Source organism: Alosa sapidissima, chromosome 23 (assembly GCF_018492685.1).
Source record: "Alosa sapidissima isolate fAloSap1 chromosome 23, fAloSap1.pri, whole genome shotgun sequence".
Lineage (NCBI taxonomy): Eukaryota > Metazoa > Chordata > Actinopteri > Clupeiformes > Clupeidae > Alosa > Alosa sapidissima.
Window position 1 is genome coordinate 5,350,887 of NC_055979.1, and position 26,789 is coordinate 5,377,675.

Genomic DNA, 26,789 nt, shown 5'->3' on the forward strand with positions numbered 1-26,789 from the left:
TGAAAGTGTTGCAATGCAACCAATCACTTGTGATCATGACAGACAAGCCTGCTTATAAAGGAGATGGAGTGAGAGTCTGAGACAACAGATGAAACCAAGTGAGTGAGGGTTGTATGTTGCCAGACCCTAGTCAGAATCAGCTGCTGTCTACCTAATGCCCCTGTCCTAGATTTGAACACGCTGCTATTTACACATGCCCTCTCCAGTATGGTAGCCTACTACAACATGGACCGAACTGGAGCAAGTACACCTCGCTGCAGCCTGCGGGAAGGCGAGGCTTGACATCAAGCCCCGCCCACATCCAACTCAGCCATGTTTTCTTTGCCTACGTCGCTTTGGCTTTACTACCTATGTTTACTACCGACAGCCCGGTAGCGAATTATATAGTATATTGTTTCATATTAGATGATATAAACTGATGATTTAGGCTAAACACAAATGTCATTTCATGCAACCACAGTGAATTTTTCATGTAGGCCTAGGCTAGCTATTGTAATTGGGTTCGTGTACTTGTTCGTTCATTTGATTTCCGGTTTTGAAACAATAACATGCACATTAAAAAAATGGTAATTTTAAATATTGATGACAATGTGTTCAAACGGAAAACGAGCCATATTTCATTTAATTTAGCCCTCAAAAGTAGAATGGTGTGTTGTTCCATTATCATGGACTATCAGTTTAACAGCTAGAATTCTCCATTACAACCAAATGTACGGGCGATTTTGCTTTATTAACAGGTGAACCAGAAGCATGCATTGTGTAACGTTAACCGGTTAGATCAAGCTATCGGACCACCGGTAGATAGGCTACTTGTCAGCAACCCGCGATGGTAACGTTAGGCCACCGGCAGTCCGCCGTATAAATTAATAAAGAAAAGTTGGTCAAAGCTGCGGCTCGTTAGCCCAGCGGACCGCGGTAGAACCGATGTGCAAAAACTCAGCGGTCCGCCGGTGACAGCGAAACCAGTGGGCCGCCGCCAGCCTCTTGCCATCTGGGTGGTTAACTTTGCTAGCTAGCTAGTTCCTAGTTCCAGCCATTCCAGCGAGACCGAGCGAGACGTAATACAAAAAAACATGGCTGACTTGGATGTGGGCTGGGCTTGATGTCAAGCCCCGCCTTCCCGCAGGCTGCAGCGAGTGTCCTCAACTGGATGGCTGCTTGTAGGCAGCTCGACACCAGATGGCGCCGTTGCCTTGGGTTGACATTGTGTGCTGAGAAAATGGCATTTTCTCAGTTTATGTTATCTCTAAGTGAAAATATAGATCTATAGATTTAACGTATATTTAGGCTTACTTTTTAGAAAGTTAATTCATTTAGTATTAACTAAATGACAGTCACTCAACCTTATTGCCTAAATTAGCCTACAGTAAGATGAATCCTTGTTTCATCTTACTGCAAAAGTGCAAAAGTGCCTTAACCTGTTTTTTGACGGTTTATGCTGGAAGATATGCGATTTTGACCAGTGTTGTAGTGAAATAATAATTGTCCTTGATGTGCAAAGCAATCACATGAAATATGTAGCCTATAATCTCTCTCTTCTTCTACCCTGCATGATCTTTTGGTGAAGGTGGTTTTCCAGCATCAATGACCAACTAACAGGTAGGCTGAAAGCCTTAATCTAATGTTGATTTCTGTTGTGTGTGTGTGTGTGTGTGGGGGGGGGGGGGGGGCACTGAATCATTGTTAGGTCATGTGATGTTATTTAGTTGACCCAAAGAGGGGATGAGTGTGACAACCCCAATTAAATAAGCTACTGCCAAGGACAGCTTGTAAACATACCCTACAATTACCTGTACAAACTCTGTGGAATAGTTGAACTCTTTCCATCTGAGTAGCCTGCTCTGGCCCTATGCTCAGAGGAAAAGCCAGCTTTCTGTTGATGAACTGAGCTATTGCTCTGTTTGGGATTTCGGAACAGGAACATAATTTATTACTGCAGGAAAAACAAACAGAATTATGCTGACACTTAGCCAGTCATAATTACTCCTCCACCTGCAGGTGGTGGCGGTGAGATTATGAGGTCCGTCAAGGCGTTTCTGAGTGATAGATCTCGTGCTTATATGCCTACTGCATGCCTGTTCAAACACAGACATATTTTAAGTGGAAGGCCCTCTCGGCTCAATTAACTTTATAGCCAAAACTTGGCTTTTTTTCCAGCATTTGAACAGCGGTTAAAGTCGGACAGATGTGAATTTATGGAACCTGTCCCTCATTCTCTTACCTAGCCATTAGCTTAAGTGACACGACAAGGCCCAGGGAAATCCAAACCAATAAGGGTGATTACTTTAAAAGATCACACAATCTGTTCATATTCCCGTAATGAGTCCGACATTTCACTGATTGATTAAACTACAGGGCGTAAATATTTTACAGGGTTGTGTCACTCAAGTTATTGTTCCTGATTTATACACCAGCGAAATGAAATAAACATGTTTATTAAGCTGGGCCTAACTTTCAAACAAGCTTTTGTGTTATTTTCTTGTGAAAGACTTCCTCCTTGAATGGGTTGACGCCATAGCTCTTCAGGGGTAGTTCACTATGGAGTCACGCACCAGCCGTCTCTCTAATGGACAACTGAACATTACAATGTTTTAAATACTTAGGTTATATGATGTATGCCTGCAGCATTAGGCCACTGGCGGGATAAGTGGAGTGGACAGTCAGCAGTTCTGTCAAATCAGGTAAGTACCCATTTCATCAAATTTTCCCCAAAAGATTCAATCAAACTTATATGGTGTTAAACCAATATTGACGTTTATAGAGGGTAAATCTGATACTTTCTCCTCATTATCATGCATTGGTCTGCTGGAGTCTTTTATAAGCCAGGCCTCCTATAGGTAGAATGCTCTTGACTTATTTACTTCCAAGGAATAATGTCTTGTACATCAGCTATATAGGTGTTTAAAATGAGATCTGTCTCTTAAAGCAGCATAAAGTACAAGTTGTTATTTATTTCAATGTTCATTTTTTAACTAAATGGATACACCTTTAGGGTCATTCTTTCAGTAAGGTTCCATGCAGGGTTCCTTGAGGGTCTATTGGACTGTCATTGGAATAACATTGGACATTGGAAAATAACAATAAAATGGTACCAATTTTGTCCAAAAGTGGTGAAAAGGGTTCCATGATACACCAAGGTTACATAGTGCAATATTGGGTGTTCCAGGTAAACTGTGGTATTGAGAGAGACACTATTCTACCTTCTAAGTAGTGTACCATCAAAATGTGTATTGATGTTATTTTAAGATTTAAAAAAATCTCAACAAAAATCTCACAGTCCTCCTTCTTCCTCTTCCCTTGTCCTCTACTTCACCTTCCACTGGACAGAAAGGCAGCAGTGATTGTCAGCGGTTGGCCTACTTATGCAAACGCATGATGTAACAGGTAGCTGAACACATGCATGCAAATCGCACTCAGTAAGGTTCATCTTAGACTGATGACTGTCCGCCAGAGGGACTAGACAATTTGTCATTCAAACAGATTTGTATCATTCTTATTGTACATTAGCTAAATTAGCAGCAGCCGCACGAGAGTGTGAATGAATAAATATTCAACAGCCTGTTATGGTCATAAGCCATCTGACTGAACAGATGCTAAATGGGCGTACCTCTCCATATAGCAAGTCTTGTTCACTATAGAATCCCCAATGGACCACTCAGCCATTCAGACCTAATCAATGCCACCTGTGTTAGGAGATTGCCATATAACTTAGGCCTTTTCTCCAATAATAGTTAAGGCACATTTGAACAAATTCTGCATGGTTTTGGTCTTTTTGTTCTCATATCATATCCCCTCACCACCACATAAATGTGAAATCACCAGTTATTGACCTTTATTTACATTAATCCACATACTAGTGAGACTAGTGAGATTGATTCTACCCTAAGTAGCCACAGGTCAAGGAGAAGCCATTAAGAATAATGCAACAACACTCAAAGCAACCTAACACATGTCAGCACAAGTGCAACCAAACAAAGTGCAATAGAAGTAGTTATCATGCAGTGAATAGTTTTCTTTTTTTGTTGTCAATTTAAAAATGAGTTTTATGTAATAAGTAAGTATAAGTAAGTATGCATAGGGACAGGCACAATGGGATGCAGAAATATTTAACTGCCTAGAAATGCTGTGGGTGAACCCACCTGCTAGCAAATTTGAATTTGCTTGTCTGGGTTCACCCAGGTTATTGAAACTCGTCACCATTTTTACATTTTGAAAAGTACTTACCAAATCATTATTATTAATATCAACATTTATTTCTAAAGACTTCAAAGATTTGTTCTGATATTGTTTCAGCTAACATTACAAATAACTTGCTACTTATACATGTAGCAATTCAAGTATTAAATTCCCAGTACTTATGTGTTCCAGGTGATAAATTATACACTTATTTGGCATAACTGAATAATTAGGGAAACAATTAGAAGAAATCCCTTTTTGGATAAAAAGAATCACTCAACCATCAGGTTGTGATTTGAATAAAAGCTGTAATGAAGGTTTTAAGTGACAGTGATTCAAATTATAGTAAGTGATTTCCTATTCAGTAGAGTAGCATTGGACCCACTCTGCTTTATAAAAAGGTTGATCCTCAAACCAAAGATCCTTGATTACTAACACTCTGTTTCAACCATCTCTGCTCAAATCATGTGTCAGAGAAAGAAATTAACAAGGAAGGGATGCCACCACAGTCCAACCATTGATCCCCAAAATCTGCAGAGCTCAGTTGCTGCAACTGAGGTGTTGGGATTTATCGTCATAAGAGCTATCCAGAGAATTGCACTATAAAGTAATTTAATACCTATTTAAAAAGGATATTTATTTTTCATTTTAGCAGACCAGCAACTTATTTAGCCTTCAGAAATGTACTAGTAGATGGTGATGTTCTACAGGGCCGTTGAACTTTGGCCGTTAAATCCCTCTGTCCTGCTTCTGAAGTGGTGGGCCGCTGGCCACTGGAGCTACTCTGAGCCCAGTAATCGGAATGCAACTGGCCGGTAGTCTCTGTATAGGCACTTTTCCCCGTCCACACCATCCCTCCAGTGACAAGGGTGCCGGCTTGGCGTTCACAAGGCCCCGGCCGCCTTCCCTCGGCCAGTTAAAAATGCATTTAATCACTATATAAACACGTTGTTGTGCCGAGCTGTGCCGTGCTCCCCAGACCACCGCGTGCTTAATCACTGCCCTTACACACACTGCTAATAAAAACACCCTGTTTTGGTCAGACACTCATCATTTCTGTGTCTTTTATTATTTTATTTATATATCTATTTTTTCCTTTCCCCCTCCCCGTAACACAAATGAAATGGACTTGGGTGACATCACCATCAGCGCCTGATTGCTTTACTTTCCCTTCATTAGCTTAATTATTTGACTATCAGTAAACCTGCCTTAGTAATTCATATTTGAAAGCTGCAGGACATAAATAAGGAATCCTCCGGCCTGTTTTAACACAACGCCTCACGTGGTCCTCCTCCACTCTTCGCATGTTAATCAGCGCTGCTTTATCAGCCGGCAGGAGAGAACAAGGAGAGGAGGAGGGAGGAGGGGATTAAAAAACAGAATAAGAAGGGAGGGATGCAGTGAAAAAGGACGAGTCAAAAGTGTAGTTGAGAAATCTTCCATTAAGCGTTATTGCGTGGTAAGTTTTGGCCAGGGCAGCCATTTTGCAGGATTTATAAACACCTGTTTTTATGCCCCCGTTGTCCTCATTTTCCACCTGATCTGAAGGTCTCGCTGCATTAAAGATCAGTGTTTGACAAGAACCTTGAAGAGGCACTATAAAACGTTATCTTTTTGACTCTTGGAAGTTTTCCGTCCACGCAAAATGATCAAATGAAGATCATTCATTTGCATTTTCCATCAACATCAAGTTGACTGCCAGAATTCCATACATTTAAACCAGATGTCAAAACAGGGACGTACCTTAGGATGCCCTCTACATCAGTGTTAAATGGCTATGTTAACGTCATTTCTGACAAATAAATGCCCATCTGGGCATCTGGTATAAATCTCTTGCTTTGATGCTGAAATATCAAAAAAGTTTACCTCTAGTTCTCTGTCTTTTTAGATAAAACCTTGGATCTAATAATATTTCCTTGACCCATAGGGCAGGGGTCCAAAAAATTATTTGCTTTAAATTATAAAGTTGTTTATCAAAATGGATATCTATGGTGACCCTTTTCACCAATAAAACAAGCAAATTGTGTCTATTTGCTCCCACCCACATTAACATTTCACTTGAGTCAGTTCACAAACACGCTGCTTAGCTTGACTTATTTATCAGCTACCTAGCTGATGAATGTGGGGAAATGCTTGAGTCAGTCAACGTTGTGAAGTGATGCATAATCCAACATTTACATAATACCAATTTGCAACACCTGCCATGAAAACCAAAACATTTGAGAACCCCTGGTATAGAGGATTGTGAAGAGAAACTTGCCTGAATTGATCAAAAGCATATTGAATTATAATCAATATTCATACCCCTTATCTTTACAAATGTAGATGTGGATTCCCTCATTTATTTCAACAATTCTCAATGAAATATTTAAACATGACTGGAACTCCTATAATCCATACTTGAAAAAATCCTTAATTTGTAAAACGTAAAATGTTTTAAACTAGGCAAATTTACACTCTGCTAGCTGTAAGGAAAAGTGTAATGTATCCAGTTGAGAAAGGCATCTTTGCGCCTTCAGTCCATGCAATACAGCAACTTTATATTCACCAATCAAACATGAGCATGTTGATTACTATGTGTGTACAGTGCACTCACACAGAAAACAGCCATTCCAATACAACATGGGCATGTATTTAGAGGAGGACTGTCCTCTATCTTTTTATTTTCCTTTTCTGTACATTGACATGGCATTTGCAGATAAATATACCTGGTTTTGTCCATTTAAATCATTTTCAATACAAATAAATTACAGTTACAGTGATAACAGTTACAGTGACAACAATGACTTGAAAAACACAAACTTCCATTGCACTTTTTGTGTCTCATGAATCCCACAGAATGGTAATTTTTGTCGTGTTATTCCAAATGCAACAGAGCAACACATTTTTCAACACGTTCAAGTCAAAGGACATTCACAGTCTTCACCTTTTTATATACAAATAAAATGTCTTGGTTTGGCATGCTGAAAAATACATAGTGTCTTGAGGATCTGTGTGGCATTTGTAAACTATGTTTATGAACATATACAAAAGAAATTAAGCTGAAGATGTCCCTAAGTTAAGATCCTTTTACAATTTGCATGCAAGTTTGTGTTTGTATGTGAATGTGTGTGAGAGACAGACATATAGATATATGGGGAGAGAGAATGTCTGTGTGTCTGACCTACACAGAAAAGGAGAGGGACAGAGAAATCAGGTTTAGTGTAAATGTGTGGCCTTCTGTCATTCACTGTTCGAAAATTGTGTAAGAATTTTGTTTTCTTATATTGCTGACATCAATTTGAAAACAAAAATACGCACCATAATTCATAATGATACACTTGTTACTATTTTCAGCTGTTTACTGTTTGTGTGTGTTTGTATTTGAATATGTGTATGTGTGGGCAGTCTCATGTTTAGTCTGTTGAATGGTCATGAACTGTGACCAATGGCTCTTCTGTAGACAGTGATCCGAAAGGCTTCTGGCTCCATCCATCAAACATGTAGGAGGCCACATCCTATATTGTATGAACCTCACCCATTGGCCTCATTTTCTAATCACAACCCCGCTCCGATCTTTCGATCGGGCACTTCTACTGCGTCCATGTCATCGTCGGAGAACGAGCTGTGTGCGTGGTAGCCAACCTCCATGCCATTTTGCAGCAAGTCTGCAGGCCGTGCCATGGTTGCCATTTCGACCGTGTAGCCATGGTGATGACGTTCTTCATCCTCCTCTTCTTCCTCTTCCTCATCCTCTTCCTCCTCCCCTTCTTCCTCATCCAAGTCATTGTGATCGATGACTCCCGCTCTCCGGCCCTCCCCTCTTGTCTTCTCATTGGCCGTCTTTGTCCCTTCTCCACGTTGGCGTTCTACTTCCAATTGGGCTGCTTGCTCTTTGGCCTTGCGGCTGCGCTTCCATTTCATCCGCCGGTTTTGGAACCAGATTTTTACCTGGCCAAACAAACACACACAACACACACACACACACCACACGCAAATACACACAGGCACAGTATTAATATATATATATACTGGTATAAATATAGGAAAGTCAGAAGTCACTATTATGCACAGTGTATTGCTGTCCTTTTTCTCCCTCTTTATCTCTTTATTGCTCACTCACACACACACACACACACACACAAACACACACAGACATGCTCACCTGTGTCTCTGTCAGCATGAGCGAGGTGGCCACCTCGAAGCGTTTGGGCCGGGACAGGTACTTGTTCAGCTTGAACTGGTTCTCCAGCTCCAGGAGCTGCTGACTGGTGAAGGCCGTCCGTGGCCGGCGACATTTACCCATTAGCCCCGACTGTGGGGATGCTGGAAGCAGGAGAGGGGTGAAGGGCAAGTAAAGACGTCAGTGAGCAACATCAGAGCAAGTGCTAGACCTTTCAAAGTCACCTGATAGCTCTGTAGAGACCTTCTATATGTTATGACAAGTAAAGCAATAGAGAGAGAGAGAGAGAGAGAGAGAGAGAGAGAGAGAGAGAGTTCTAAACAATAGTCTCTCATGGCTGTAGCACAAGCTTTTGGGAAACGGCCAGTTTCATGATGTAAAAGTGTTCCATTTTTATATTCTCTGCCTGTGGACATTTATCTAACATAGTAATTTACAAAACGGTTATGATGCCTTTGATGAGCAGGAAAAAGAGCTGTTAATGCACTTGGGAATAAAAGTTTAAGACCATTCATAAGAGGACATGCTATTCATGTCTAAAATTTTATGAGATTTGTGTGTCTTTTATAAAATGCCAAGGACTTTAAGGCACCTACTTGATAAAGGATGAGTCTCTCTCTCTCTCCCTCTCTCTTACACACACACACACACACACACACACACACACACACACACATGCCCAAATTTGCCCGCCATCATTAACGGTAATAGCTTTACTTGGCTTTATTGTTGATGTGAGGACACAAGAAGCAGAGCTGTAGGGCCATAAAACGCCAGAGCACACCATTAACTTAATGAAAATTCGATGAACGCTTTTGGGATTTTATTGATGAACTACAGAATGTTTAAGGTGTTTGTTCATATAGTTTCACCCCACACAAAGACGACTTTTACTCATTTGACGTTTATGGGAAATAAACACGCCTAGACAAAAAAATATATATCTTTAACTATTCATTTTGATTTGAGAAGAACAATTTATAGTCTATCTGTTCAAACATAGGCCCTACAAGTATTATTATTATTATTATTATTATTATTATTATTATCTATTCAATCAATTCGCAGTGTTAAAAGCATAGGCCTATGTCCTTAGACCAGTGTTTCTCAAACTTTTTCTGACCAAGGACCACTTAACCATAAAAAAAAAACTGACGGACCACTTAGCTAAAAAAAAAAAAAAAAAAAGAGTAGACCTACTTCAACAGTATATTTACACAATAGGCCTACTCAGTGAACCACCTTGCTTTTTGTCTTTGCAAGTTGCTTATTGTGTCAGAGGATTTATATGATTTAAACTGGCGTACATAGGCAGTGTTACAGAACTGTTTGGATTTAGATACAGGTTGTTTCAATATTGCAAACAACTCATCTATATTATATTTTACCACGTACAGTATGCTCGCGGACCACTTGGGATAGCTTGCCGACCACCAGTGGTCCCTGGACCACACTTTGAGAAACACTGCCTTAGACTAAAGAGACCGAAGTGGAACGCGAGAAGACGACCAACTTTATAGGATTGGGCTGAAATAAGTTAACACGTTGCACATACTATAGACCAGTCATGAAATATTGTGCGCTAGTTTAGTTAGTTATCAACAATTATATTGGTTAAGGACAACGCCACTTTACATTAGTCATTTAGTTTACGAGGATATAGGCCTAGTTAAATTGTGATTTGTTAGATTATAAACAGAGATGGGGAAGCATACAGTTTGCAATACATCATAAATTAAATCGAAAATAAACACTTAGCCTACATAGTCTTAATTCTCGTTCAACGTTGCTTCCTCTTTGTCGCTGCTGGGTAAACATGATTTCAGTTTAATAAATAATGAAAATGCAATTATAAATGTCAAGAATATTTGCTTAAATATTAACCATGTTATTACCCTCCTCCTTCCCGCTTTCTGTTCCCACCTATACCTCACCTTTGGATCAGGAACAATAAGTGTTTTTACAGCATTTTGAAGCGGTTAGCTTCAATGCTTTGGTCGTGGTCGTAAAGTGATCAAATACACCTTTACTCTGAGATAAAATGTGAAACCTTTTTAGATAGATTAATTGATGTTTGGTCTTCCTGAACGCCAAAGCAGCTTTGACTGATTATTAAACAAGTATTGTGCATTCAGCCAATGGTGAGTGGACAGATTGTTTTTGAATTTCAGGTAATTAAGTTAAAATATTTTCCCTCTTCAGGTGAGGTTATCTCATTGCGTTTTATCAGTACAGTATCAGCTCTAGATGTCATTATGTTTGCGTAAAGTGCTGCTTCAAACTTCAAAGAGAAAGGGCATGGTGTGGCGTGTGTGTGTGTGTCTGCGTGCGTGCGTGCGTGCGTGTGTGTGTGTGTGTGTTTGTTTCCACCTGGCTATGAATACAGTAATGTTAAAGACGCTTCGTTTTTCATTAAAGTAATTAAACATACTCGTCTGGAAGGCGCTGTATAAAGAGAATGCGGCCTGTCCGCGAGTGTGTGTGTGTGCGCCGGCAAATTAATAGTTTTACGGCATTTCGTTTTTCAGTGGAAGTAGTAGTTGAATTAAAGCAAACTTACTGCCGAACTCAGGAAGCCGCGGCACCATGATCCCCGCCCGAATCCAGTGCTCCAGTGGGAAAGAACTAGCCATAGTCGCTGCTTTTAGGTGATCCGGGTATGGCTGGGTTAGTTGCGTGAATCCAGAGTATGCAAAGGCAGGATGTTGTCCTCCCAGGGCTGATATAGGGTACATGGGTGTATGGTACATGCCCGGTATTGCCCCCTGGGACAGTGAAGTGAGTCCTGTATGCGGGATATTAAGTAAACCCGGTTTAGGAATGATGCCGGTCTGAAGCTGGATTACACCCGGTGTTCCCCTGGGAGATGGGGTGTCTGCGCGCCGGCAGGACACGGGGCTCCCCGCTGGACTGTCGTTACTCAGTCCCGGAGAAAGGTCCCGACTGGACCGGTGGGTTTCGTCTGCCAGCAAGGCATCAATACGAAAGTTCTTGGATCTTTCCATCTTGGCGCTATAGCACAGCCTGGAGATCTCAATCTGACGAATCTTGCGCGAATAAGACTGCAGTTCCAACTTCGCAGTAGCGAGATGCAGCTCAGAGAGGCCGAGTAGAATAACGTTTATCACTAATCATCTTTCATATAAGTTATGAACGGCAGAATGGCATTCTTATTTCCGAAGAAGACCTGTCGGTTCTAACCTCGTTACATCCTGATTTGAGAAGACCTGTAGACCTTTTCAATATGGTGTTTTGATGCCATATTTGAATATAAGAGCTATATCCCGATACACTCTCCAAATGGCACAGGTATTAAAATAGTTACTAGATAAGTGAACCAGTTCAATGTGAATAGCAAACGGCAAAAGAAAAAGTAAAAGTGTCCAAAACCTCAAAAAGTGCCCTGCTTCTTAGTAGCTATATTGTTCTTATCTGCTTCTGGAGATTCTGCAGGTGTTGGATAATCTTCGGTTTCACTTGACACCCAGTGTAACTTGTGTTACTAACGCGGCTCTCCACACCCACGGTCTTGTCCTTGGAATCCCACCCCAAGGTTCATCTGGGCTCTGATTGGCTAATCCAGTTGCCCCACGGGAGTCAGATCACTTGACAGTTTTCTAATTAACTAATTATGCTGTCGTTTGTCCAGTGGGCTCATGATTTTCAGGGCGCACGCGAGAAGCGTTTCCCGCACAACCAAAGCGTTTCTGATTTCTTTTCGTGGACAACAGAACGACATGAGGTAGCCTATGCATCGGTCATAGACCAATTTAAGGTTTTATCACCGCAGCCCTGCTCATTTGAAACAATGATGAAGGCGGGAATGTTTTCACAATCACTTGTTTTGAGGGCATACCCATCTTTGACTGAATTTGTTCATTTCATTTTCATTTTTATAATATTTATAGCAATGATTACTACTAATCAAATATTGTGGCAGTTCACATGGCTATATCCGGAGCATAACATCATGAAGAAAGTGAGGATGCACACTTGAGTATGCGCAATGTGCAAACTCTATGCATCCACTATGCATCCAAACAGACCAGAGCCTTTCTGTTCATTTTCATTTTCATTTTCAAGTGGTTTCATTTTTTACCAGCAATATATGCGCGTGTGTGTGTTCTATTTGTTTATTTTATGTTATTATTATTATTATTATTATTATTATTATATTAATAGCAATAATAACAATAATAAATAATATTGAACTTTTTGGTATTTGGTAAATGATTTATCTTTCAATATGTAGGCTATAATATTAACGACTTGCTTATTTTAAAAGCAGAATTATCAAGGTCATGAAATTTAACGATCCGGAATTATACACAGGCCGTAAAATTGTGCATTAGGTAGATGATTTAGAATAATGTTGTAGTCTATACATCTTGAAGGCTTTGTGCACAATTTGCACTTGTGAAATTTTGTACTCACTAGCCATATTATTTTTGCGTGTATTTTTTTTATTTAAAGACATGAATTGTGTGTGTGTGTGTATGTGTGTGTGTGTGTGTGTGTGTGTGTGAGAGAGAGAGAGAGAGAGAGAGAGAGAGAGAGAGAGTTTATATTTGTGTGTGAGCGCGCGAGTTTGCATCACGAATTCGGGTGGAGGGTCCATAATGCTGAAGTCTAGTCAAGTCAAATCAAGTTTATTTATATAGCACATTTCATACACAGAGGTCATTCAATGTGATTTACATAAACAAAAGCAAACAGTAATAGCAGATAAAATGAATATTTTGACTATAAATTAATATTATGACTAGAATGTAACAATATGCTATGATAAAATACATTTCATCATTTTATTTTCTCTTCTATTATGTTACTTTCACATTCACTAAATTCACTTTATGCAAATGCATTCAGTGGTCTGTCAGTGCAGATTTTTTCTTTAGGAAGCTTTAGTCTGGGTGTATAACCTTTAGCCTGGTGGGATTTGGTACTGTGCTTAGCCTACTATTGGGAAATTATGTCAACCTCAGGATATCTAGGGACAATGGGAATAGCGGATGCTCTTTATGGGTTGACAGGAGTAATTCCACCACTATCACGGGATATTGGTCCTGCAGTTTGGGCATATTTTATTGAATGAGGCTAAATTTATCCTAGGCCCTACACCCTACACACAAGATAAACATTTATTGATAGAAGTGGCTAACCATCATTTGAAATCGAGGCATAGCCTAATATTAATAGCCTAAATTTAGGCTACCACGAAGTCTTCAAATGCGGCCTACTTTACGTCATTGGCGTGAATGTGATAGGCCTACATTAAAAGTTTAACATGAGATTAAAAGTTTCACATGAAGTTCCCAGAGATATATAGATTTTACTTAGACTATTTTTACTTTAGCCTATTGCAAATATGGTCAAGTGGAATTAGCCTAATTATATCGCTGAGAAAAATCCCATATGCAACGCTTGCACCATCTTGATAGTAGATATTAATGAGATAAAGTTTAAACATTTTCAATGAGTAGGCCTATCTGTGCGTTTGAAAGAAAAAATGCAAGTCTGAAATAATTTGCAAGAGCCTAAATTCCGTCAACGGCGAAAGGGTTAATATAGACATACCAGAATAACACACGGGATATAGGCTACTGTAGCAGCCCAACCAACTAAATTGCAATCTACTATCCACAATAGGCTACTGGCTAACAAGGAAATACAAATCGGCAGATTGAACCGAGCGCAGAAAATGTGCATGTTTTTGTGACGTCTGACCCGAGAAGATTGGAGCGGTGACACCTGCGAGGAATACGTCCCTCTCCCCTCCCCTGTCCTATCACCCAGATTACTGCCTGTCGTCGGCAGTGATATAGAGCTAATTTGCTCAAGGGAAATCAACGCCGGCAGCCAAGTGCTTTCCGCATATTCTAAAGCAACCTCTCTCCCCCGCGCCCGTTTCGCTACTTTTATGATTTTAAAGTAATTTAAATAGGCCGGCTACTGGTAAATCCGTCATTGGCACTCGGTGACAGAGGTGCACAAATTAAATTGAATCAATGCGAGCGGTGCACCGCTGCCCGCGTGTCACATCTCAGGTTTAAGCGCGAAGGACTAGGCTACAGCACGCACAGAGCTTCTCCCTCTCTCTCTCTCTGTTTGTGTGTGTGTGTGCATGCGCAGAGACAAATGCTAACTTTTATAAATACAGAGGCCTACAGATTTATTTAAAACACGGGACCAATGTATTCAATAACATTTGTCTTCAGTTGGTGTAAAGTGCTGACTGCAGGTGATGAGGTCTATTTCGCATTCAGAGGGCAGGTATTGGTAGATATGTGATTTAGTACTGGCAGTCAGATAGCCTACCTTCAGTGAAACAATCAGTGATACTTTGGTTCTGCTTGTAGTAATGGTTCTCACTTGTCAGTGGTGATGTTGCTCTGTGATTTGAGAGAGGAGGGAGGTGAGATGAGATGTCCAAATAACAGGAGGAAGAGAGGTGTGATTGACAGACATGCCATAAGAGAAGGGTGCCACTGACAGGAGTGTGATTGGTTTTCAGTTTAGTGTGGGGCTGGAATTGGATAGTGGAGCAGGCTGGTGTTCTTTAATCAGAACGGCACAGGTGGGATGAGCAGGGAAATATGTTTAAGTAGTGTGTGTGTGTGTGTGTGTGTGTGTGTGTGATGATATAAAGGAAGGGGACCTATATGCCTGATTACTGTATCTCTGTATCAGCAATTTTGTTAGGGATTTTACCATTTGTAGCATATTCATACAACTCTCCATAAAACTGCATGTATGCAACCATAGATTATACTTATATGTGCATACACTAATACACCTGTACTAAATGTAATAGATTGTGAAGTTGCTTAAACAGTATTGATCCAACTTCAGCACTATTTCTAATGTAGATAATTTATATTTGCGGAATTAATATTTGTAAATATGGCTTTGCTTGTTTGGGATGATTAAGTCTTAATTAAAAGATGATTTAGTCTTAATTAGACTTTGTGAGGACATACTCCATTGTGATGACATACTTGTCATTTTTGCAGCAGGCTACTGTACAAACATCATATCACTACAAACACTGGGCTAATATTAGTTCTGTATCCATGATGACGATGCCAATGTAGAACAAAGTTTATCAATTAATTATATGGTCATAAAATGTGGTGCCTGTCACATTTACAGAACATTAAATAACCTTATCACCGATTATGGGCATTATCATTACCAGTCTTCAGTGATTTAATAGCAGTCGACAAACTAGCTCTTGTCTGGTCATCCTTTGTACTGACAGAGAATTCTAGAGTCAGCAGTTGGATTTCTTCTTGGGTGTTGATCTCTCTATATCTGTCCTGATAAGGAAAGTATGGCACTAAATACCTGCTGGTGCGCTGTTTTTGCATATCTGAACAATATCAGTGTTTGTCCATGGATCATTGTTTTTGTCTTTAATCTTATTTTATAGATTTGATTTGGCTGTAAATTAATATGTTGATGCTCTCAAAGATTAGGTTCTTTGTGAGGAAGTAACTACAGTTCCCTTTATCAGTCAGCTATGCTATGACCAATCCTTCATTCCATCATTTTTATAATGTCTAAGGAATATATTAGAGTTGTCATCCACAACCTTTGAAGTTTATGATATAATTTACTGGGGGTAAGGTTCCATTCTGGGAAATCCCACAACTGTATGTAAATATAACACATGTATGATGACTTGTACAAAGTGAATAGTTTGTATAATAAATATACATACATAGGACAAGTATGACATACATTGTATACGTCTAGACTAGACCCTAAAGTCCACTGTAAGTCAAGTTGAACTGTCAAAATTATATGAAGTATCATATCAATCTTGCTTCATGGGATGATACCTCTAGTCTTAAACTAATGTGTAAAACCATTGTTCATCTATCCATCCACTGACTTTTGGGTACAGTGCCATATAACCGTTATTCATAATTAAATTATATTCACAACCTTTGCATGATCACAGGAAGAGTTTTCATCAGCATGTTCAGCAACACCATGTCCAGAATTTGTTCTTAGAATACACTGTGTTTTTAGTGTTAAAGTACTAGAGTGCACAGTGTTCCCATTTGATAACACATTAGAGTAGGGGCAAGAGTTCTTTATATGGATGGTCACTCATGGTATGCATATGCAATTTGTATGTTCAGGAAACTTCCTCAGCTGATGGAGTAAAATGCTAATGTATGTGACTTCTCAGGTTGGCATCTGGTGGCTAAAGTCTTGGGGCGACACATCAGCTAATTCCCTCACGGGGTCAAAAGTATATATACTTATATACCTCTAGCCTGTCGCAAACGTGCCATCTCCATCTCCTGCCTGCCCGGCCATTGATAAATGGTTTGGGCGCACAATAGCCTTTTTATGAAGTAAAAATCATCTTTCGGTCCCACCGTTAATTAGCCTAATTCCCACACTGCTCGAGAGGCTCGATAAATCACCTGGTTCCCGGTCGGACCTTGGGACCCTAATTAATGTCGCCTCATTAAGGAGATAAAGGTAATTTATTAGACTCGTTTTTTGTCGCAGCCTGTGGCCGTCATTCATTAACTAATATTGAACCTCGCTTGATGAGCCTTGAGCTGTAACTTATGTCAGGGCTGGCGTGCAGGGAGGTTGGCCGTGGGAGGCGCGGGGCATATGTCTGTCACCCGGACCATAATGCACCAGCACTGAACGCTGACATCACCACAGATTCTGGATCACGGATCAGGTTAGGCTTTAAAGATGAAATATCAGATACCATTGCCTGGCTGGGTCTTCATATATCTGTGGTATCAAAATTACCATCAGGGCAGAGAATACCTTCCAGTGGCGCAAAAAGTGGGTATGCGCTATTTGCGGCGCATAGGGGCGCAGCTCCATGGGGGCGCCAAAGCGATGGTAAAATAAAATAAAATAATATATTTGGTATTTTCTATATGTAGCTACTGCTGTCCGTTTCTGAATCATTTCAGCATTTTCTCAATGTTCTATAACATTTTAGAGGACTAACAGGCTAGAGTAGGCGCCCTATCTCATAATCCATCATAGAATTTTGACATAGAAGAGGGAGCGGGGGCGCCGTGGGCGCTGGGCGAGCAGATAGGCCTACGAGTAGTGAGTTGCCGTCTATGGAAAAAGATGGATACAGCAAAAAAAAGCTGTTGATGACTAAAAATAGAAAAAAGAAAGAGGGAAAAGGAGATGGCATGTCAAGGAATGCAACAGCAGTTAAATAAGTGGACGGTGAAAGGCAACAGGTAGGATTTAAAGTGATGACGTCTGTACTGGGAGGCTTGCAAATATGAATGTTAACAGACTAACTAGCGTTTGTTAAGCATAATGCCGATTGAAACATAGCCTATTCCATTCAGATAGCTAGGTGGCTACCATGCTCATACTGCACTTTTAATGGCCAACTGCAAACAGAAATGCTAGCAGCAACTCATTACATGTTTCCATATCCTAACAATGAAGGCTCCTTGTAATAACTTAATATTGTGTTGTCAATGTGGTGCAAACAAACAAGACTAGAGTGCATATCAGCCTTATCCATTGTGAGCAATAGCTGGCAAAAGGATGTTATGAGAACCGTTTAGACTCTCTTAAAGTGGCAATGCACCATTTATCAAGTTAAACATCAAATTGGCAGCATTTCTTTAAAAACATATTCAATAGACACTAATGCACAGTAATAGTGTAAATTATTGGCCTTTTGTTTTGCTTTAGTTGTTTGTGTTTTTTTTTTTTGGGGGGGGGGGGGGGGGGGGGGGCGCCAATATTGTTGTTGCATACCCCTCAAAAATGGGTAGCTGCGCCCCTGATACCTTCTATGATGTTACAAAATTCATCCATGTAAACTACCTGACCACCACCTGTATTTGACTCCCTGCCATAATAGCTAAATGCATTGGTGCGTTGTAATTTTCAGTCTGTACGTTTTACTCAGAAGTCTACATATACATTATTTTAAATGTAGGGACTTAATTTGCATATGTAGCCATATTACAAGTTTTGATAACAGACTACACCATCAAAATGTATGTGAGAGCTGACAGAATGAGTGCTGATATACTTTGCTCAGCTGGTTTGAAGGGAGTTAGTAATAGCCTGATTTAACCAGTTCAAAAAACGTCTGCCTTCCCTCTTAATCAGTTCACCTTTTTCCTCTCTCTCTCTCACACACACTACTCTCTTTCACACACAGGTCAACCTGTCCTGAGCAGCAGCAATGCACCTGTTTGTTTTTTCCAGCCTTGTCGGTAACAAAGCCTCTTTCTTCCCTCTGCTTCACACCCTGCTGAGACGGCCTGTGCTTTATGGCCCTTAATGAGGGCCGCGCTTTCCTTGTGCAGCTCACAGCCTGCCGTTTTACTGTCTCTGACAAGGGCCCCATTGTGTGGCGGCAGATAAACAGTGGTTATCGCAGAACAAGTCGTAATTACTTTCACCCTGCAATCCAGCTATCTAGCGCTAACCACATCCACACTCTCTTTCTCTCTCTCTCTCTCACTCACACACACACACTCACCTTATCTTGTTCCTAGTCATGGGAAGTCATGACTTTGAAACCCTTCTTCTGTCTTTAGTCATGTTACCCATTCCTAAATTGTCACTTCTCTCCCCCATGTTCTTCTCTCTGATCTCTCAGCACTAGGTGTTTGCAGGCGAGAGAGTGTTTACCTGGGACACTCATTTTCATTAATGTGCATATCCTGGTAAACTGTGTCCATGAAAACAATTCATTTTCCAGGAAATAAACAAGTTAATTCAAGGTTGGTGTCTGTGGGTGATGTTAAGGTTTGTGTATGCTAAGGTGTTTCGCGGAAAAAGGAAACTGCTCTTAGAGGATGATACTCAAATAGTGTTGTATTAAAATAAGTCAAAATACAAAACTTTAAGCTTCAGCCTCTGAGTGTGGTTTCCTTTTCAGCCTATAACTGGAAATATACAAAACTCATTCGTATTTAGAAATGATAAATTTGCCCCCCTTGAAATAGTTGTATGATACATTGATGTTTTGTTCACCTCCTCACAGCACATTATTGTGTATGTGTGGCAGGGTTGTGCAAAATTCAAATTGCAATTCTGCTTCCTGTTTGCTACCTCAATTGAAATGCAAGTGAAATTCAAGAATTGAATTGGAATTTAAGAGGCAGTTTCAATTCAATTCTGGAATTTTGCACAAGCCAGATGCAAGGAAAGTATGCTTTGTTAATTTGATTTGCTAATGTCGAACAATTCCAGTGTTAGGCTAATTTCTATTTCAGTTTGCCTTTGCAGAAGACATTTATTCTTTTGATGTTGTATGGCTATGACCTTCTACCTTTATGAGAAACATCTTTTCTTTAGTAGGCCGACATTTGATTTGCTTGTGACAAACAAATTCAGATTTAAGTTCTACTTCCATTTCACTTAACAGAATGGGGAAAAAGTCGATTTCTGATGTTGTATTTCTGTGCCCATCCATCCATAGCCACTCTGATCTACCTATCTGCCTCTCAGCAATCACCTCACTCTTTCTGTGCAGGCGGACATGTTGCTGATGGTCCTGTGATCTAACGGTAAGTGTTATGATCTGGCTTTGATGATGTGCTGCCTCTGATGTTTATGTACACAAAAGCGCATGAGGAAGTCTGTCAAAGTCATTATCACACCATAAATGTGAGCTTATTGGCCAATTTGACCCATAAGAGTAACCTTTGGTAAGTGTGGAAAGAGTACTCACAGGCCTGAATAGGTAAGTCATAATGTCCTGCGTCAGACAATATGGCCTGGAGATATTTGAGATAATTATAATTGCCCCCCTTTTCCATCACAGCTATGACTTTTATTTGTTATGGTTGCCCATGACAACAAATAAATACAAGTGTTGTTTGGTGAGTGTTCACATTTTTGGCTGTTGGGAGGGCTGTAAATGCCTGAATTGAAAAGCGCCGATTTAAGAACTGTCTGAACTACATAATGAGGCGTATAAAAGAAATGGTCACATCTTTTTACAGTAATGGACCAGGCTGATCAAACATGACACATTGAAAGTTCACTTATTTATGTAAATGGTTCTGGAGAGAATTATTGGTGAGTTGGTCATCATTCTTACTGAGTAGCCCTCTTCTGGCCCATATAGGAATAGCGTTGTTTTACAAATCAAGAATCAATATCAGGCCTGCTTTTGGAATAATACAGTGATGGATAGTATTTTCTCTCTGGCTCTGAAGAAGAGTAGATAGATAGTCTTTATTGTTCACAAGGAAAAGCTGTTGTTACAGTCAGTACAGAGGCTCATATACCTACATGCACATAACGCAGGCACATCAGCATCTTCCGCCAAGCACCCTTATTGTGCAAGCAATTACCACAAACACCACAAACACATAATCCGCTATGACCCCCTTGTGCACCACCTACTCAACATGACATACATACATACATACATACACCTAATAGAATCCTTCAAAATGGACTAGTGTATGGTTTGGGTCTGTATGAAAACTATAAGTGTCCCAAACTGCCCTTTGTAAGCCCTGAATTATTAGTTTTTTATTTTTGTTATGATAATAGCTCTGGTCTTCAGAATCTACATGGGGTGTAGCTACTATGAAGGGCCTGGCCTCACTTTAAAGGCTGACCTCTGCAAGGCCCTAACACTGTTTCTCCCCTCCTCCATAGACACACACCCCCCTTGCCACAAACACCAGCAGCCTCCAAACACCCACCAATACACACAAACACAAATGACCTTAGGGTCCCCTAAACCCCCCCTCCCCTCCCCCCCTAACACACACAGTGAGGACAATGAGGCACAGTGTCACTTCCATTCTTCCATTGTTTGGCTCACACGTTCTTCCTAATGACCTGTGGCAAATTGAACACTTCCTACGGCACAAAAGAGAGTGCTCGAATGACCCCCAGAGACCTTGATTAATGAGCCAGCGAGCATCCCAGACTATTTAAGTAGATGCGTGTGTGTGAGTGTGTGTTTCAGTGAGTGTGAGCATGTGGCCGCACGCGTCCTAAGTCTGTGTGTGTGTGTGCATGTGTTGGTCTGCGTGTGCGGCTAATTGAAATTAAAGGGAGGTTTTGAGACATCTGTTGCACTTGAACAATGTATGGTGAGTTTTTTTTGGCATCACACAGGACAGATGGGGTGCGTAGCCTAAGTGGGCTTGACCACACCCTTCACTATGTCATGCTGGTGAAGAAAAGCAGAAAAAAAACAAACAGTGTTTATTATAGAGCTTTACATTTGAAAGACCTCATTGACTTCACCCGCTTGCCATCTACACACAGCTGATGGCTCCGTCTTCCATGATTACAGAGCCAAGGAGAGGACAACCTTATGGGGACTCAACGCTGTGACCTTGGCTCTTCAGTCACCTTGGTTGGATGTCTTCAGCTGAATATTTTAAGAGTTTGGTTCCGAAACGCTATAAATCCATTTTTGAAAAAAATCAGTCATGTTATGTATTTCAGGTAATATTAATAAAATTGCAGTTCTGTTGTTTTGATTGAGTAAAGATAAATCAAATAACAATACCCAATTACAGGTCCACTGAAACTTGGAAAACAAAAATAAAATAAATTATTTATGAAAATTCATTAAAATGGAGGATATAGGGCAGTGATTCCCAAACCTTTTTTCTGGGGACCCACTTTTTAAAAATGACAGACTATTGCGACCCGACTCGTGACTGTGGTAGTTAACAAACTAGATCCTAATAGAAAGCTGTTAGCTTTCCTAAGCTATATAAGGTATAAGCTAGGGGTATTACACAACATAAATTGTCAGTATGCTATGCTGGCGACCCAAATAAAATCTCCTACGACCCATCTGTGGTTCGCGACCCAGTCTTTGGGAACCATTGATATAGGATATAGGACTGTTGAAGATGAATACTTTTAGAAGTATTCTGTAGAAGAATAATACTTGTTTAGAAGAACTACTCAAACATATTCAGCAAAACATGCCTATTTTTAAACAATGTTTGTTTTTATTGTGATAAAGAGTCCCTTTAAAACATTAAACAGGTCAGAAAAAGACTTCGTTAGTCCAGTCATTTATCCACTATGAGCCATGTCACAGGGAATGGATGTGCCCGGTCAGCACTTTAGCTGTCACCCCCACGCCACTACTCAAAATCGGCCTTTTAGCAAGTACAGATCGGAAAAGACTGAAAATCAATCTATTGGTTAAGCGGTCAATCAAGCTGAGCACTATTTGGCTAATATTCACACTCAGAGTATATCTATGCATCGATACTCCCTTGGCGCCTCAGGTTCAATTTGTGTGGGGAACTTTATCACCTTGGCTGTGACATAATTAAGTCATGTGTTAAGTTAGTGAAGCATTGTGTATGTGTGTATATGACAGTGTTTCTGTGTTGGGGTATGAGAGAGAGAGAGAGAGAGAGCGCTAGAGAATCGAATTGATATAAGAGGAAGATTTTATAGCATCTGATTACTAGAATTGCCATTATTAGTGGACACGTTCATATGTAGAGCTTGTAACAATGTGTTTTAGCAGCTTCAGCGCCTCCTGGGCATTTCAACCTTCATATGAGAGTTAATCAGTCAGCTGAGGGTAACAGGCTGGTATTAGGGGCACTGTTGTGGACTATTCATGCAATAACCTCATCAATGAAGTTAACAGTGAAAACAGTAAAAACAGAGACAGGTAATCCAAAAATCATTTCATAATGTTAACATCTTACTAAAACACAGATTTGATATGTCTGAGAAAGCCTTTATGGACCTGGTTCCTGCTAACCTTAGTCCATTGCTCAACAACTCCATTGAGATTCATAATAGTCTTCAGGCATTAATAAACGGCACTAATGAAAACAATAAAAGCACAACCCCATCCAGCATAATGTCAAGTGGACGTCCAAAACCTGTGGACAGATTGGCTGTCATGTAATATCATTACCAGAGAAATGTCGTACGGCCCAGTATAATCATGTGTCACTGACAGATGATGTCACTGCATCTAATACTGGTTCTAATCTTCTCCCCGGGTTCATTAACCTCGGGGGGAATGAGATCCTGGTCACATGCGGGGTTAATCTGTGTGTCGATTTGACACGTCACCATTCATCATTGACGGTGTGTGTGTGTTAGTCTAGTGGGCTTCAGACCATCAGCAGTCTTTCTAGAGAGGACAGGTCAGTCAGCTCGATTCCTCTTGTCTCGGGCTCATCTCACTGGTTAATTGGCCAGAATGGGCTACTCCGCCCACTAGTAAAAAGAGGGAATTGTTTAATTAGTGGACTACGATTGGTCATTTGGTGTGGTGACAGTAACGACTGCTTTAATATAATATGAAACGGGAATAACTCCAGAGGGGACCTTCAGGTTTATCGTTTCAATCATTCAGTAAAATGCTGGATAGTGTAATTTGTGTAATATCACAATGCGTGTGAAAGAGTGTTAGTCATACCTTCAAATATGTCCACTTATTTTTTATCACATTTTATGTAAATAAATCAATTTCAGTAGTAGCAAGACAAAGTAAAATTCAGGAAATGTGTTTAAGAAAGTAAAGCCATCTTTATAGAGATAGTTTGGCATTAAAAGCAACAGTTTGACAAGCTTTCTAGTTTGTTTTGCAAATGGGCTATTGAGTTCCCCTTGAACTTTGTCTGTTTTCACCACTAGACTACTTTCATCCTCTGTATAGGCCTACTTCAGGTCTTTAAATACAACAAAACAATAGTATGTATGAGGATAATATCATGTAATCCTAGTTTTGTCGTCAGCTAGATCACACATTCAGCACATCTAGTAAGTTGCTCACCTCTGCATAGCAATTGGAATGCTCTAAGCAGTGAATTAGCAGTCAGTTAAGTGGCAGTTCTGTCAGTGGTTCTGACAAACTAATGGGACCAAGCTGTCAGGGGCCTGTTTACTTGTTGTTTAAGCCAACACATGCGATTTCTGATTAAAACACCACAACATTTTTACCAGCTTTCTCTCATTTCCTCACTTTCTTTCGCAGACAGACAGACAGACACACACACACAATAACATTTACACACAGAGACATTCAAGTCACCTCTCTTCTTCCAATATTTCCACTGCGTTCTGCCCTTTTTCAATCACTCATTCGATGCTGAATATGTATGGGCTCCATATGAGCTTGCAAACACACACACACACACACACACACACACACACACACAGGCAGGCAGGCAGGGTAGAGTGTGGGTGACAATGCAGCATTAGGGAAATAAATATCTCCATTAGGTACATTGTGGGCAGCCGTCTGGGCCAGCAGCAGTGGTTTATTAATGGAGAAGGGCCCTGCTTTGATTAAGATGGATGATTTATTAGGAAATGGGTGCTCACACACACACACACACACACACACACACACACACACACACACACACACACAGATGGATGTCATCCTAGGGAAGGTCACAAGAGATGAAGATCACTGTGAAATCATGCTCTTAAACCACACACACACACACACACACACACTTAGACATACACTCTAATTTATGTGATACGTATACAACATGCACATGTACACATGCAAATAAAAGCTCCATGGTGATAGATAGTGCTCCCTGGCCTCCCCAAATGCATATTAAATGTAATAGGTCCTATGTGCAGTGATGGAATGGGCGAATCTCACGTGCCTCCCACCTTTTTCATCACTATGCTTTCAAGCACTCAACCATGATAAACACACACCTTAAACCACACACCCACACAGGTGCCCATCAGGGAGAGCAGGAAATCAAGGGACATAGCAGAAGTCTCGTCTGTCCATATTATGAGAGTGAAAATCATGCGTTTAAACTGAAAGTGAGAATTTCATTTTCCTACTATTTGAATGTGCATAATGTTAACCTATGCAGCCAATTGTGTTCTGTCTTCAAGACTGACTGTGTAGTGTTTTGGTTCAGTATGTGTTTTTATAAGGAATCACATATGTATGTGCGTCATGGTCTGTGAAGTTAGGAGGAGAATATGCTTCTTTTTAAATGTGAGTGTGTGAAGTTCTCTCCCTCCTAGTATATGTGTGTGTGTGTTTCTGTATGCATAAGGGGCTATATGGTTTCTCTTTTGCTCAGTCAGACATGTAACGAGGCTTCATTCTGGCGTATTTCAATTAGCCTCGCAGCCCTGACCACGAGACGCAGCAGCACAGAGCGACACAGACCCTTCCGTCCCATGTGGAGCAGGTGTGTGTGCGTGCATGTGCGTGTGTGTGAAAGGTGGGGGTGATGAGCCAGACATTTTTTTGTGATACGCACCATTTATCAGCACACTTAACCCCGGGGCAGTGGGTTGTAATCCAGAGTGGGGCGCAGGCACTTGGTCTAATTAGGCCCGTTAAACAGGCACCCTCCTTGGGCCACACCTACAGCCAGACTCCCTCTCCCTGCTCCACCACCTGCCCTCTCTGGAGTCCTAAAACACAACTGCTCACTCCTACTGCAGCTCTAGCCTCTGCAGCCTTAGAGAAACTAGGCTCAGGTGTGTAGCTTTGACACTGGAAATGACATTCTCAGGTAAATGAAACACTGAAGTCATGAAAGTAGCAAGTTGAGCGGAGTGGAAGCATTGATATACTGATGCAGCCACAAAAGTGCACTTCATACTTTTACCCTTAGTTTCAGACATATTTTTGGTAGAGGCGCTCATGAAAAGGTTCCAGCATTTCCCCTTACATGACATGACAAATAGGATTTGCAATTGTATTCAGTCGTACTGAACTTTCCCTCTTAACTAGCAAGGTAAATATATTGTTTTGTGTAGATGCTAAGGATACTGCGTAGGCAAATATATCAAATGAACAATAGAGCATTTGATATGTTGTAATCTATACGTTTAACTTCTCTCCTATGTTTGATAACACCGCTTTTAAATATAACTCAATTAAATCGGAGTCTTTTCAGCAGCCCTGCTGTGGACTGAAGGAATGACTGGCTTGCTCTGGCTTGTTGGTGAAATATCCATTAGGCATATTGACCTTGGCATAAGTGTTTAAACATTTGATGTAACTGAAATATGATTGTGTTCCCTGTATCCTTCTCTGTGTACATACACACACGGCGTTTCCTATTTGAATGGAAGTCATTTTGAGGTGGCGCACAAAATAATCAAATACTTATCTAGCTGGCGTACTTCCTCTCTCAGTCACTCATGCACTTGTAAGACTAAAGCTGTTTTTTACTATGCACTGTGTAACAATGCATTTGAAAAGCTTCAATTGCAAGTTCGCATCCGTTTGAATAAAGGTGAACTGTGTGATGGGAATTACTCAGGCTGACAGTATCAAAGGCACAGTAACCATAAATCTAGCACCAGCCTCCAAGAGGCCTTGATCTAGCAGGGTGGCTCCAAATTTCTCTGTCTGGCTATGTGTTTGACCCTTTGTCTTGGTCTAGAGTCCAGAGACAAGCCCACTGGTTCAAATGTCAGACACACACACACACACACAGATAATCGGGATAGA

At 40.6% G+C, this 26,789-nt stretch overlaps 1 protein-coding gene and 1 long non-coding RNA gene across 2 annotated transcripts; one reads left to right on the forward strand and one right to left on the reverse strand.

Moving 5' to 3' along the window:
* Nucleotides 1-6,799: 6,799 nt before the first annotated feature.
* On the reverse strand, nt 6,800-12,137 carry mnx2b (motor neuron and pancreas homeobox 2b). Its single transcript, XM_042081668.1, has 3 exons — nt 10,899-12,137; nt 8,321-8,481; nt 6,800-8,106 (listed from the first exon to the last, which is right to left on the reverse strand). Exons 1-3 carry the CDS (start codon nt 11,341-11,343, stop codon nt 7,714-7,716), a joined length of 999 nt encoding a protein of 332 aa, XP_041937602.1. The 5' UTR covers nt 11,344-12,137; the 3' UTR covers nt 6,800-7,713.
* A 6,376-nt stretch (nt 12,138-18,513) lies between these two features.
* Nucleotides 18,514-21,811, forward strand: LOC121699060. The gene is made up of 3 exons (XR_006026938.1): nt 18,514-19,095; nt 19,851-19,884; nt 21,639-21,811. It is a non-coding gene; the product is annotated as an uncharacterized LOC121699060 (long non-coding RNA).
* The last annotated feature ends 4,978 nt before the right edge of the window (nt 21,812-26,789 follow it).